The sequence below is a fragment of the Pristiophorus japonicus genome, unplaced genomic scaffold (genome assembly GCF_044704955.1).
Source record: "Pristiophorus japonicus isolate sPriJap1 unplaced genomic scaffold, sPriJap1.hap1 HAP1_SCAFFOLD_2032, whole genome shotgun sequence".
Lineage (NCBI taxonomy): Eukaryota > Metazoa > Chordata > Chondrichthyes > Pristiophoridae > Pristiophorus > Pristiophorus japonicus.
In genome coordinates, this window is record NW_027251728.1 from 22,779 (window position 1) to 38,163 (window position 15,385).

Consider the following 15,385-nt stretch of genomic DNA (forward strand, 5'->3'; position numbering starts at 1 on the left):
CGTTATACCCTCTCTCTCACTCATTCACGCTCTCTTTCGATCCCCGCTCTTTCTGCCGCCCTCACTCTCTCCCCTCTCTCTGTCTCACTGTCTTCCTCTCTCACAGTGGGAGAGACATACACAGATTGAGTGAGACACACTCTATCTCTCACTCCCTCAGCCCTTCACTGTCTATTTGTATGTTTCTCACTCAGCCTCTCATGATGTATCTCTCTCACTCTCTCACTCTCTCTCACTCTATCTCTCACTCTGTCTCTCTCTCTGTCTCTCTCACTCTCTCTCACTATATCTCACTCACTCTCTCACTGTCTCACCCACATTCTCTCTCACTCACTCACACTCTCTCTCTCACTCTCTCTCACACTCTATTCTGTCTCTCTCACTCTCATGCTCTCACTCTCTCTCACTCTCTCACTCTCTCTCACTTTCTCTCAGACTCTCTCACTCATTCTCTCACTCTCTCTCACTCTGTCTATCACTCTCATTCTGTCACTCATTCTCCCTCTCCCTCTCCCTCTCCCTCTGTCTCTCTCACTGTCTCACTCTCACTCTGTCTCTCTCACTCTGTCTCTCTCACTCTGTCTCTCTCTCACACTGTCTCTCTGTCTCTCTCACTCTGTCTCTCTCTCTCACTCTGTCTCTCTTTCTCACTCACTCTGTCTCTCTCACTCTGTGTCTCTCTCACTTTCTCACTCTTTGTCTCTCTCACTCTCACGTTATCACTGTCTCTTTCACACAGTCTCTCTGCCTTTCTCTCTCTCTGCCTTTCTCTCTCTCTGTCGCTCTCTCTCTGTCTCCCTTTCTCTCTCTCGCTCTGTTTCGCTTTGTCACTCTGTCTCACTTTCTCTCACTCTGTCCCACTCTCTATCACTCTCTCTCACTCTCTCACTCTCACTCACTCTCTCATTCTGTCTCACTCTGTCTCTCTCACTCCCTCTCTCTCACTGTATCTCACTCTCTCACTCTGTCTCACCCACATTCTCTCTCTCTCACTCTCACTCTCTCTCACACTCTATTCTGTCTCTCACTCTCACGCTCTCACTGTCTCACTCTTTCTCACTCTCTCTCACTTTCTCTCAGTCTCTCTCACTCATTCGCTCACTCTCTCTCACACTCTCACTCTCACTCTCACTCTCATTCTCTTACTCTGTCTATCACTCTCACTCTCACTCTCTCACTCTGTCTCTCACTGTCTTTCTCTCTCTCTCACTCTGTCTCACTCACTCTCTCTTTCACTCTGTTTCTCTAACTTTCTCACTCTTTGTCTCTCTCATTCTCACATTATCACTGTCTCTTTCACACAGTCTCTCTCTGCCTTTCTCTCTCTCTCTGTCTTTCTCTTTCTCTCTCTCTCTGTCTCTCACTCTGTCTCTCTTTGATTCTCTGTCTCTCTCTCTCTCACTCTCTCACTCTTTCTCTCACTGTCTCTCTCTCTCTCGCTCTCTCTCCCTCTCTCCCACACACTCTCTCTCACTCTCTCACACTTTGTCTATCTCTCTCTCATTCTGTCTCACTCTGTCTCTCACTCTGTCTCTCACTCTCCCTCACACTGTCTCTCCCACATTCTCTCACTCACTCTCACTCACTCCCACTCTCTCTCTCACACTCTCACTCTCTTTCTCATACTCACTCTCACTCTGTCTCACTCACTATCTACCTCTCTCCCACTCTCTCCAACTCTCTCACTCTCACTCAATCTCTCTCACTCTCTCTGTCTCTCTCACTCTGTCTCACTTGCTCACACTCTCACTGTCTGTCTCTCTGTCTCTGTGTCTCACTGTGTCTCTCTCTCACTCTGTCTCTCATTCTTTCTCACTCACTCCCTCACTCTGTCTCATTTACTCTGTCTCTCCCTGTCTCTCTCTCTGTCTCTCACCGTCTCTCTAGGCTGTAGATTTGCTGCTTGCAGTACTAATTCCTGTCCTATATGTTTTTTGGCCATATTCTGTGTTAGGCCTGGGGGCGATTGGAGAAGGCGGAGCATGAGCGTGAGGTGTCACTGCGGAATGAGCTCATTCGCCAGGAGAAGCTGGAGCAGTTGGCGCATCGCTTCGATCACAAGGCCGCCATGCGCGAGACCTGGTTAAATGAGAACCAGCGCCTCATCTCCCAGGTGGGTGGTCCGAGTCAGGGGGACAGTCCGGGGTCAAGTGGGCGGTGAGGGATCAGGGGTGGGTGGTGAGGGGTCAGGGGTGGGCGATCTGGGGTCAGGGGTGGGCGGTGAGGGGTCAGGGGTGGGCGGTCTGGGGTCAGGGGTGGGTGGTGAGGGGTCAGGGATGGGTGGTCCGGGGTCAGGGGTGGGCGGTCTGGGGTCAGGGGTGGGCAGTGAGGGGTCGGGGTGGGTGGTCCGGGGTCAGGGGTGGGCGGTCCAGGGTCAGGGGTGGGCGGTCAGGGGTGGGCGTTGAGGGGTCAGGGGTGGGTGGTCAGGGGTGGGCGGTCTGGGGTCAGGGGTGGGCGGTCTGGGGTCAGGGGTGGGCGGTCCAGGGTCAGGGGTGGGCGGTGAGGGGTCAGGGGTGGGCGTTGAGGGGTCAGGGGTGAGTGGTCAGGGGTGGGCGGTCTGGGGTCAGGGGTGGGCGGTCAGGGGTCAGGGGTGGGCGGTCTGGGGTCAGGGGTGGGCGGTCCAGGGTCAGGGGTGGGCGGTCAGGGGTGGGCGGTGAGGGGTCAGGAGTGGGTGGTCAGGGGTGGGCGGTCCGGGGTCAGGGGTGGACGGTCCGGGGTCAGGGGTGGGCGGTCAGGGGTCAGGGGTGGGCGGTGAGGGGTCAGGGGTGGGCGGTCCGGGGTCAGGGGTGGGCGGTGAGGGGTGAGGGGTGGGCGGTCCGGAGTCAGGGCTGGACGGTCCGGGGTCAGGGGTGGGCGGTGAGGGGTCAGGGCTGGGTGGTCCGGGGTCAGGGGTGGGCGGTCCGGGGTCAGGGCTGGACGGTCCGGGGTCAGGGGTGGGTTTGAGAGCAATCCCGCTCTCCAAACCTGGCTCTTAATAATCATGGTATGATACAGCCCAGCAGGCGACCATTCAGCCCATCAAGCCTTTCAGCCTGTTCTGCTTCATGTATTTATCCAATTCCCTTTTGAAAGTTACTGTTGAATCTGCTTCCACCGGCCTCTCAGGCAGTGCGTTCCTGATCACAACAACTCGCTGCGTAAAAAAACATTCTCCTCGTCTCTCCCTCCAGTTCTTTTGCCAATGACCTTAAATCTGTGTCTCTGGTTATCGACCGTTCTGTCACTGGAAAAAGATTCTCCTTATTTACTCTATCAAAACCCAATATGATTTTGAACACCTTTATCAAATCTCCTCTTAACCTTCTCTGCTCCAAGGAGAACAATCCCAGCTTCTCCAGTCCCTCCACGTAACTGACGTCCCTCACTCCTAGTACATGATGAACCTCCCTTATTGTTAAGTTCAGAATAACTCCACGAGACTGTGTTGTAAGCTCAAACCATTGTGACCTTGGTCTCTTTAATATAACTCCAAAATGAGGCAGCAGCGATGTGGGCTGCCTTTTATACCTGCTTGCTCCAGGGTACACAAACCCATCGGTCTCCCACAGGTGTGCCCCCTAGTGGCAAATCTGACACAAAGGTTAGGTTCACATACATAACATCACTTCCCCCCAAAGTCTTAAGTACAAGTTATTTACAGGTTGAGGTGATCTGGCGCTCTGTGTTCCCGGGTTGATCGCCTGAGTTGAAGTCCTGGCCTGGGTGAGTCAGTCGGATCAATGCTGCACGGCAGCGCAGTTGGTCTGATCGGACTGTCGGGCCTGGTGGGTTCATCCTCGTGGTTGACAGCGAGGCCAATTGCTGGTTGGGTGTGTGTTGGTGGATCATAGATGGCAGGGTCTTCTTCAAACTGTTCTTGGACTTGGTTGTCCGTGAATCGCAGTTTGGTCTGATCCAGGTGCTTTCTGCACGTTTGCCCAGTCAACAATTTCACAACAAACACTCTATTCCCCTCCTTGGCTAAGACGGTGCCAGCAATCCACTTAGGACCGTGACCGTAATTTAGAACAAACACCAGATCGTTAACCTCAATGTCACGCGAGGTCGCCGCGCGATCGTGGTACACGTTATGCTGGTGCCGCCGGGTTTCTACGTGATCATTGAGATCAGGGTGGACTAAGGAGAGCCTGGTTTTGAGTGCTCTCTTCATTAACAATTCTGCCGGGGGAGCCCCGGTGAGTGAGTGGGGGCGCGTCCGGTAGCTGAGCAGGACCTTGGCTAACCGGGTCTGCAAGGAGCCGTCCGGTACGCGTCTCAAGCTTTGCTTGATGGTTTGGACTGCCCGTTCCGCTTGGCTGTTGGGTACGGGTTAAATGGGGCAGACCTGACATGCTTAATGCCATTGCGGGTCATGAACTCGTTGAATTCCGAGCTGGTGAAACACGGTCCATTGTCACTGACAAGGACGTCGGGCAAACCATGGGTGGTGAACATGGCCCGGAGGCGGTCAATGGTGGCAGTGGACGTACATGATGATATTATACATTTAATCCAGTAAGCGTCCACTGCTACTAGAAACATCTTCCCTAGAAAGGGGCCAGCGAAATCTACGTGGACCCTGGACCAGGGTTTGGAGGGCCATGACCACAGACTCAGTGGGGCCTCCCTTGGTGCGTTGCTCAACTGTGAGCAAGTGTTACATGGGTGTACGCATGACTCCAATTCGGAGTCAATGCCGGGCCTCCAAACGTGTGACCTGGCGATAGCCTTCATCATGACTATGCCTGGGTACTGTGTAGGTCGCGTATAAACATTTCCCTGACTCTTTTGGGCAAGATCATGCGATTCCCCCATAGGAGACAATCTGATTGGATGGACAGTTCATCCTTGCGTTGGTGAAATGGCTTGATTTCATCCTGCATTTCCCCGTGACCAGCTCGCATTGAGGTTGCAGCTTTTTACTAGTGATAGCACAGGGTCTTGGCTGGTCCAGATCTGGCAAGCTGTGACGGGTGACCCCTCACTCTCAAAAGCATCCATTACCAGAAACAAGTCTGTGGGTTGCGCCATTTCCACCCCAGTGGTGGGCAATGGCAGCCGACTGATAGCGTCAGCGCAGTTCTCGGTGCCTGGTCTGTGGCGGATTACATGGTCATAAGCAGATAACGTTAGTGACCATCTTTGGATTCGGGACGAAGCATTGGTGTTGATACCTTTCCTTTCTGAGAGCAGTGAGGTTAAACGGTTTGTGGTTGGTGTCGAGCTGGAACCGGAGGCCAATTAGATATTGGTGCATTTTCTTAACCCCGTATACACAAGCCAACGCTTCTTTCTCAACCATACTGGAGACTCTTTCAGCCTTGGGTAAACTCCTGGATGCATATGCAACCGGTTGCAGTTTCCCGAGCACATTTGCTTGCTGTAACACACAACCGACCACGAGCAACGACACATCACAAGCTAATACTAAACGTTTACACGGGTCATATAATACAAGTAACTTGTTAGAACATAGCAGGTTTCTGGCCTTATCGAAGGCTGTCTCTTGAGATTTACCCCAAACCCAGTCATCACCCTAACGTAGCAATAAATGCAAGGGTCCCAGCAGTGTGCTCACCCCGGTAGAAAGTTAGGAGTCCCAGGAACGAACGCAGCTCCATCACATTCTGTGGTCTGGGTGCATTCTTGATGGCCTCTGTCTTGGAGTCCATGGGTCTGATGCCGTCCACCGCAATCTTTCTCCCCAGAAATTCGACCTCTGACGCCAGGAAAACACACTTGGAACGTTTCAGCCCGAGTCCCACTCTGTCCAGTCGCTTGAGAACCTCTCCCAGGTTGTGTAAGTGTTCAGTGGTGTTGCGACCAGTGATCAAGATGTTGTCTTGGAACACCACGGTGCATGGAACTGATTTCAGCCGACTCTCCATGTTCCTCTGGAGGATGGCAGCAGCCGAGCGAATCCCAAAGGGGTATCTGTGGTACACGAACAGTCCTTTGTGCGTGTTGATGAACGTCAACTTCTTTGACGGTTCAGCCAGCTCCTGTGTCATGTAAGCGGAGGTTAGATCCAGCTTGGTGAACGACTTTCTCCTGCTAGCGTTGCGAATATGTCCTCCGCTTTGGGTAGTGGGTACTGGTCCTGTAACCAGACTTGGTCTCCGCAGATTCTGACCGTCCCATCGCTCTTTAGTACCGACATGATTGGACTGGCCCACTCGTTGAACTCGACTGGCGATATGATTCCCGCTCATTGAAGTCTGTCCAGCTCGATTTCAACTTTCTCTCGCATCATATATGGGACTGCTCGGGCCTTGTGATGAACGGGCCGTGCCCCAGGAACAAGATGGACCTGCACTTTGGCGTCTGTGAAGTTGCCGGTGCCTGGCTCAAATAACGGCGGGAATTTGTTTAGCACCTGGGTGCTCGGGGCAGTGCTTCGATGTCTTTCCAGTTCCACCAGATCTTGCCTGACCAGCTCCTGCCGAACAGTGTTGGGCCATCGCCTGGTACAATCCATCGTGGTAAATCATGCACCATTCCGCCATACGATACATTCACTGCCGCACTGCCGATAACAGGAATGAGTTCTTTGGTGTAAGTGCGCAGCCTAGTGTGAATCGGGCTCAGTTTTGGCCTCTGTGCCTTGTTACTCCACAGTTTCTCAAAAGCCTTCTGGCCCATAATCGATTGACTTGCCCCCGTGTCCAATTCCATGGAGACTGGAATGCCGTTAAGTTTAACTTTTAACATTATCAGAGGGCTTTTGGTGGTGAAGGTGTGTACCCCATTCACTTCCTCTTCATCCTCTGGTTGAGTTGCCTCTCCTGCTCTTTCAGCGTGATCCGCTCTGGATCGGTTGCTCTCTGCTGACTGTCACGTGGTGAGTCCGAAGTTGCTTACACATTCGCTGGAGGTGCCCCATTGTTCCACAGCCCTTGCACACACAGTGCTTGAATCGACATTGATGGGCTCTATGACTGCCCCCGCAGCGCCAACATGGTGTTAATGGATACACATTAGCACTCCACAGCGGCCTCTGAGTCACCCTAGGCCTGGCCTCTGCGGCCGTGTGGGCCCTGCCATGTACAGTTCTGCCGGTGAGCTTCAATTCTGTGAAGATACCTGTCTCGTGTTGTCGCTCGTGGTTATGAAAGCCTGGCCTATCGTGATGGCCTTGCTCAGATCTAAGGATTCGGCAGATAGTAGTTTACGGAGCATGGCCTCATGGCCACTTCCGAGCACCAAAAAAATCCCGCAACATTTCCCCCAAGGATCCTGCAAATTTGCACTGTCCCACAAGGTCTTAGGTCGGCGACAAAACTCGGCACGTTCTGGCCCTTGGAGCGATGGTGCATGTAAAAGCGATACCTGGCCATTAAGATGCTCTCCTTTGGCTCCCGAGCCAGTGCACACAGCTCTGTGTAAGTCTTGTCCGTTGGTATGTCTGGGACCAGTAGATTTTTGAGGACGCCATATACCGATGACCCACATGTGGTGAGGAGAATCGCCCTGCGCTTGGTCTCCATCTCAGCTGTGTTCAGCTCGTTTGGCATGAAGTACTGGTTGAGACGTTCAACGAAGGCTTCCCAATCATCACCCTCAACAAACCTCTCAAGAATACCAATGGCAGCCATTCCCCGTGAAAGTTCGTGATCTGTAACTCGTCGCCAGTTGTTAAGTTTAGAATAATTCCACGAGACTGTGTTGTAAGCTCAAACCATTGTGACCTTGGTCTCTTTAATATAAGTCCAAAATGAGGCAGCAGCATGGTGGGCTGCCTTTTATACCTGCTTGCTCCAGGGTACACAGGTGACCCATAGGTCTCCCACAGGTGTACCCCCTAGTGGTGAGGTCCAGATAAATAACACTTATCCTGTACCCTCAGGCCTGGACGAGGGATTTTGCCAGATGAAGGGAGGTCACATGTTTGTATGGCCTGCGCCATTAAGTGCTGTTGCTGGGGTAAGTGTGTGTGCGCTGATTGGCTGGACCAACTGGTCAGTCAGCCAATCAGTGTGCAGGGGCCTCGAAGAGCCGGTGGGCCTCAGAAGAGTCGGCCCGGCCTGGCCCCCCGGAGGGAGCACTGTGGGGGGGGGGGGAGCGGTATGACCTCCCCGGAGGGAGCACTGTGGGGGGGGGGGAGTGGTATGACCTCCCCGGAGGGAGCACTGTGGGGGCGGGGAGCGGCCGGCCCGAGTACCAGCAGGCCAGCAGGAGGAGGCAGCTGATTGAGGAGAAAGATTATATTGGTGAGTAGGATTTTGACGGGTCGTGTTCTGCACATGCGCCACCTGGCGGCCAGGAATGGTGCCGGATAAGGGAGTCCCGGATAAGAGAGGTTCAATCTGTACCAGTTTAGTCAATCTCCTCTGCACCCTCTCCAAGGCCTTGACATCCTTCCTAAAGTGCGGTGCCAGAGTTGGACACAATACTCCAGCTGGGGTGTAACCAAAGGTTTGACATAACGTCCTTGCATAACGTACTGTGTCTCGATTTGTAAAACCCCGAATCCCAAATGCTTTTGTTAACCAGCTTGCCCTGTTACCCTGAAAGACACTTGTACGTACACCTGCACACTCGTACACACACTCTCTCCCTGGACCCTCTTTAAATTGCACCATTTTGTTCATATAGTCTCTCCTCATTCTTTCTACCAAAATGTATCACTTCACACTTAGAATCACAGAATCACCAGAAAATCTCCTGCAACGGTTCCTCTTCCCGCCCCCGCATTGTTAGCTCTGGTGTCCCCCAGGGATCTATCCTTGGCCCCTCCCATTTCTCATCTACATGTTGCCAATTGGTGACATCATCCGAAAACACAGCCTCAGTTTCCACATGTCCGCTGCTCTACCTCACCACCAAAACTGTGGCAACAAGAGCGGGTCAGAGGCTGGGTATTCTGTGCAAGTGTCTCACCTCCTGACTCCCCAAAGCCTTTCCACCATCTACAAGGCACAAGTCAGGAGTGTGATGGAATACTCTCCACTTGCCTGGATGAGTTGCAGCTCCAACAACACTCGAGAAACTCGACACTATCCAGGACAAAGCAGCCGCTTGATTGACACCCCATCCCCCACCTTCAAACACTCACTCCCTCCACCACCGGCACACCGTGGCTGCAGTGTGTACCATCTACAAGATGCACTGCAGCAACTCGCCAAGGCTTCTTCGGCAGCACTTCCCAAACCCTCGACCTCTACCGCCGAGAAGGACAAGGGCAGCAGGCGCATGGGAACACCATCACCTCCACGTTCCCCTCCCAGTCACACACCATCCTGACTTGGAAATATATCACCGTTCCTTCATCGTCGCTGGGTCAAAATCCTGGAACTCCCTCCCTAACAGCACTGTGGGAGCACCTTCACCACACGGACTGCAGCGGTTCAAGAAGGCGGCTCACCACCACCTTCTCAAGGGGCAATTAGGGATGGGCAATAAATGCCGGTTTTGCCAGCGATGCCCACATCCCAGGAACCAATAAAAGAAAGGTGTGGGGACCGGTAATCCTGGTCGGTGGGGACCGGTAATCCTGGTCATTGGGGACCGGTGATCCTGGTCATTGGGGACCGGTAATCCTGGTCATTGGGGACCGGTAATCCTGGTCGTTGGGGACTGGTGATCCTGGTCGGTGGGGACCGGTAATCCTGGTCGGTGGGGACCGGTAATCCTGGTCATTGGGGACCGGTGATCCTGGTCATTGGGGACCGGTAATCCTGGTCGTTGGGGACCGGTAATCCTGGTCGGTGGGGACCGGTAATCCTGGTCATTGGGGACCGGTAATCCTGGTCGGTGGGGACCGGTAATCCTGGTCATTGGGGACCGGTAATCCTGGTCATTGGGGACCGGTGATCCTGGTTGGGCGTGTGGCCTGCCCTGGGGAGGGTTTGTTGGTCTGATGGTGAGGATTGGCGACACACGGTTCTATTTGTTACAGTCTCTAAGGTGCACCTGGTTCAGTGCCTTTGAATGCGTGCCTGGCTGCACTGGTGCGGTGATGTGACGTGTTGAAGGAGCTGTAATGGTGATGCCGCTGTCTGAGCTGTGATTCTCCGGCCTCCTCTCTCAGGATAACTTTGGTTACGATCTTCCTGCCGTGGAGGCTGCGATGAAGAAACATGATGCCATTGAGGCCGACGTGTCCTCCTACAAGGAGCGCGTGCAGGTGATCACTGAGCTGGCTCTGGAGCTGGACTCTGAGAGGTACTACGACATCAAACGCATCTCCGCACAGAAGGACAACATCCTGCGGCTGTGGAGTTTGCTGCAGGAGACACTGAGCGCTCGCAGGGACAGGCTGGAGTTCAACCTCCAGCTGCAGAAAATCTTCCAGGAGATGGTTCACATGATCGACTGGATGGAGGAGATGCAGGTGAGGAGGGCACGGCACATCACCCCCACCCCACCCCTCACCACTCACCCATCCCCAGACCCAACCCCCGATCCCCCCACCCCATCCCCCAACCCCCCCCACCCCACCCCTCACCACTCACCCATCCCCAGACCCAAACCCCGATCCCCCCACCCCACCCCCTCACCACTCACCCATCCCCAGCCCCAACCCCCGATCCCCAGCCCCCAACCCCCGATCCCCATCCCCCGATCCCCACACCCCAGCCCCCGATCCCCACACCCCACCACCTCACCACTCACCCATCCCCAGACCCCACCCCCGATCCTCACACCCCACCCCTCACCACTCACCCATCCCCACACCCAACCCCAACCCCCACACCCCATCCCCCAACCCCCCCACCCCACCCCCTCACCACTCACCCATCCCCAGACCCCACCCCCGATCCTCACACCCCACCCCCTCACCACTCACCCATCCCCAGCCCCAACCCCCGATCCCCACACCCCAGCCCCCGATCCCCAGCCCCAACCCCCAATCCCCATCCCCCGATCCCCACACCCCAGCCCCCGATCCCCAACCCCCGATCCCCAGCCCCAACCCCCTCACCACTCACCCATCCCCAGACCCAACCCCAACCCCCGATCCCCAGCCCCAACATCCACACCCCACCCCCTCACTATTCACCCATCCCCAGCCCCGATCCCCACACCCCATCCCCCGATCCCCACACCCCATCCCCCGATCCCCACACCCCATCCCCCGATCCCCACACCCCATCCCCCGATCCCCACACCCCATCCCCCGATCCCCACACCCCCACCCCACCCCCTCACCAGTCACCCATCCCCAGCCCCAGCCCCCGATCCCCAGCCCCAACCCTCACACCCCAGCCACCAACCCCCGATCCCCACACCCCCACCTCACCGCTCACCCATCCCCAGACCCAACCCCCAGCCCCCAACCCCCGATCCCCATCCCCCGATCCCCACATCCCATCCCCCGATCCCCACACCCCAACCCCAAACCCCACACCCCAGCCCCTCACCACTCACCCATATCCCCAACCCCAGCACCCGATCCCCATCCCCCGATCCCCACACCCCACCCCCTCACCATTCACCCATCCCCAGCCCCAACCCCCACACCCCATCCCCCGATCCCCACACCTCATCCCCCGATCCCCATCCCCCGATCCCCACACCCCAGCCCCAACCCACACACCCCAGCCCCAACCCCCACACCCCATCCCCCGATCCCCACACCCCACCCCCTCACCATTCACCCATCCCCAGCCCCAACCCCCACACCCCAGCCCCCAACCCCCGATCCCCATCCCCCGATCCCCATCCTCCAACCCCCTATCCCCACACCCCAGCCCCCAACCCCCACACCCCATCCCCCAATCCCCACACCCCATCCCCCGATCCTCACACCCCAGCCCCCAATCCCCACACCCCAGCCCCCGATCCCCAACCCCCACACCCCATCCCCCGATCCACACACCACATCCCCCGATCCCCACACCCCATCCCCCGATCCCCACACCCCAACCCCCACACCCCAGCCCCCAACCCCCGATCCCCACACCACATCCCCATCCCCCAACCCCCGATCCCCATCCCCCGATCCCCACACCACATCCCCCGATCCCCACAACCCAGCCCCCGATCCCCACACCCCAGCCCCCAACCCCCGATCCCCACACCACATCCCCCGATCCCCATCCCCCAACCCCCGATCCCCATCCCCCGATCCCCACACCACATCCCCCGATCCCCATTCCCCAACCCCCGATCCCCATCACCCGATCCCCATACCCCATCCCCCGATCCCCATCCCCCGATCCCCACACCCCAGCCCCCGATCCCCACACCCCATCCCCCGATCCCCACACCCCAGCCCCAACCCCCACACCCCAGCCCCCGATCCCCACACCCCATCCCCCGATCCCCACACCCCAGCCCCCGATCCCCATCCCCCAATCCCCACACCCCAGCCCCCAATCCCCACACCCCAGCCCCCGATCCCCACACCCCATCCCCCGATCCCCAGCCCCCGATCCCCACACCCCAGTCCCCAACCCCCGATCCGCACACCCCAGCCCCCGATCCCCACACCCCAGCCCCCGATCCCCACACCCCATTCCCCGATCCCCACACCCCATCCCCCGATCCCCACACCCCATCCCCCAATCCTCACACCCCATCCCCCGATCCCCATCCCCCGATCCCCACACCCCATCCCCCGATCCCCACACCCCATCCCCCGATCCCCACACCCCATCCCCCGATCCTCACACCCCATCCCCCGATCCCCACACCCCATCCCCCGATCCCCACACCCCATCCCCCGATCCTCACACCCCATCCCCTGATCCTCACACCCATCCCCCGATCCCCATCCCCCAACCCCCACACCCCATCCCCCGATCCCCACACCCCAGCCCCCAACCCCCGATCTCCATCCCCCGATCCCGATCCCCACACCCCAGCCCCCGATCCCCACACCCCATCCCCCGATCCCCATCCCCCGATCCCCATCCCCCGATCCCCACACCCCAGCCCCCGATCCCCACACCCCATCCCCCGATCCTCACACCCCATCCCCCGATCCTCACACCCCATCCCCCGATCCCCACAACCCATCCCCCGATCCCCACACCCCATCCCCAGCCCCAACCCCCACACCCCAGCCCCCAACCCCCGATCCCGATCCCCACACCACATCCCCCGATCCTCACACCCCATCCCCCCACCTCATCCCCCAATCACCACACCCCATTCACCCATCTCCAGCCCTCCAAGCCCCATCCCCACACCCCATCCCCCGATCCCCAACCCACATCCCCCAATCCCCAACCCCCCTCCCTATCCTCACCCCCATCCCCACACCTCCAGCCCCCGGATATTAACACGGTCGGAGGGTGGGAGAGTAACGCGGGGTCGGAGGGAGGGAGAGTAAGGTGGGGTCGGAAGGCGGGAGAGTAACGCGGGGTCGGAGGGCGGGAGAGTAACGCAGGGTCGGAGGGCGGGAGAGTAACGTGGGGTCAGAGGGCGGGAGAGTAACGTGGGGTCAGAGGGCGGGAGAGTAACGTGGGGTCAGAGGGCGGGAGAGTAACGTGGGGTCGGAGGGCGGGAGAGTAATGCGGGGTCAGAGGGTGGGAGAGTAATGCGGGGTCGGAGGGCGGGAGAGTAATGCGGGGTCAGAGGGCGGGAGAATATCGCGGGGTCGGAGGGTGGGAGAATATCGTGGGGTCGGAGGGCGGGAGAGTAACGCGGGGTCGGAGGGTGGGAGAATAACGCGGGGTCGGAGGGCGGGAGAGTAACGCGGGGTCAGAGGGCGGGAGAGTAACGTGGGGTCGGAGGGCGGGAGAGTAACGCGGGGTCGGAGGGCGGGAGAGTAACGTGGGGTCGGAGGGCGGGAGAGTAACGCGGGGTCGGAGGGCGGGAGAGTAACGTGGGGTCGGAGGGCGGGAGAGTAACGCGGGGTCGGAGGGCGGGAGAGTAACGTGGGGTCGGAGGGCGGGAGAGTAACGGGGTTAGATGGAGCTATAGACATCCATTGTTTGAGCTGTTTGGGTCTTGTCAACAGGTTCTGTTGTGTTGGAAAGATTTGGGGAAGCATTTGTTGGAAGTGGAGGATTTCCTCCAGAAACATGGCCTGCTGGAAGCGGATATTTCAGTGCAGGCGGAGCGAGTGAAAGGATTGAATACAGCGGCACTGGAGTTCACCCAAATGGAAGGTCAGTGTGTGAGCCGGAATGCCCCAGTGATGGGCGGAGATGTGTCAGAGCGATTCCTCACACCCGGCCCTTCGTGGTTGGACAGTTGTTCGCAGTGAACGGATTTAATATATTGCATTATGTTTGATCAGGAGCTTAAACTAGTGCCCCCTCACACCCTGCCCCCTCACCCCCTCACCCCTCACACCCTGCCCCTCACCCCCTGCCCCTCACCCCCCGCCCCCTCACCCCTCACCCCCCACCCCCTCACCCCCTCACCCCCTGCCCCCCTCACCCCCTGACCCCTCACCCCCCGCCCCCTCACCCCCTGCCCCCCTCACCCCTCGCCCCCTGCCCCCTCACACCCCGCCCTCTCACCCCTCACCCCCTGCCCCCCCCACCTCCTCACCCCCTGCCCCCTCACCCCCCGCCCCTCACCCCCTGCCCCCTCACCCCCGCTCCCTCACCCCCTCACCCCTCACACCCTGCCCCTCGCCCCTTGCCCCCTCACCCCTCACCCCCTGCCTTCCTCACCCACTGCCCCCTCACCCCCACCCATCACCTCCCGCCCCCTCACCCCCCCCACCCATCACCCCCCGCCCCCTCACCCTCACACCCTGCCCCTCACCCCCTGGCCCCTCGCCCCCTCACCCCATCACCCCTCACCCCCCACCCATCACCCCCACCCCCTCACCCCCTCACCCCTCACCCCCTCGCCCCCTCACCCCTCACCCCCTGCCCTCCTCACCCCCTGCCCCCTCACCCCTCGCCCCCTGCCCCCCTCACCTCCTCACCCCTCACCCCCTGCCCCCTCACCCCCCGCCCCTCACCCCTCACCCCCTGCCCCCACACCTCCTCACCCCTCACCCCCTACCCCCTCACCCCCTACCCCCTCACCCCCCGCCCCCTCACCCCTCACCCCCTGCCCCCTCACCCCCCGCCCCCTCACCCCTCACATCCTGCCCCTCGCCGCTTGCCCCCTCACCCCTCACCCTCTGCCTCCCTCACCCCCCACCCATCACCCCTCACCCCCCACCCATCACCCCCCGCCCCCTCACCCCTCACCCCCCACCCCTCACCCCTCACCCATCACCCCCCGCCCCCTCACCCCCCACCCATCACCCCCCGCCCCCTCACCCCTCACACCCTGCCCCTCACCCCCTGCCCCCTCACCCCTCACCCCCTGCCCCCTCACCCCCTGCCCCCTCACCCCTCACCCCCTGCCCCCTCACACCTCACACCCCGCCCCCTCACCCCCTGCCCCTCACCCCCTGCCCCCTCACCCCTCACACCCCGCCCCCTCACCCCCTGCCCCCTCACCCCTCATCCCCTGCCCCCTCACCCCCTGCCCCCTGCCCCCTCACACC

At 59.0% G+C, this 15,385-nt stretch overlaps 1 protein-coding gene across 1 annotated transcript; it reads left to right on the plus strand.

Annotated features, from left to right (window-relative positions):
* Positions 1-2,038: 2,038 nt before the first annotated feature.
* Positions 2,039-14,039, plus strand: LOC139244102 (spectrin beta chain, non-erythrocytic 1-like; the record flags this gene model as incomplete). The annotated part of the gene is made up of 3 exons (XM_070870971.1): positions 2,039-2,113; positions 10,010-10,312; positions 13,889-14,039. Coding segments are annotated over exons 1-3 (499 nt in total), but the record flags the coding sequence as incomplete, so codon positions are not given.
* Positions 14,040-15,385: the final 1,346 nt, after the last annotated feature.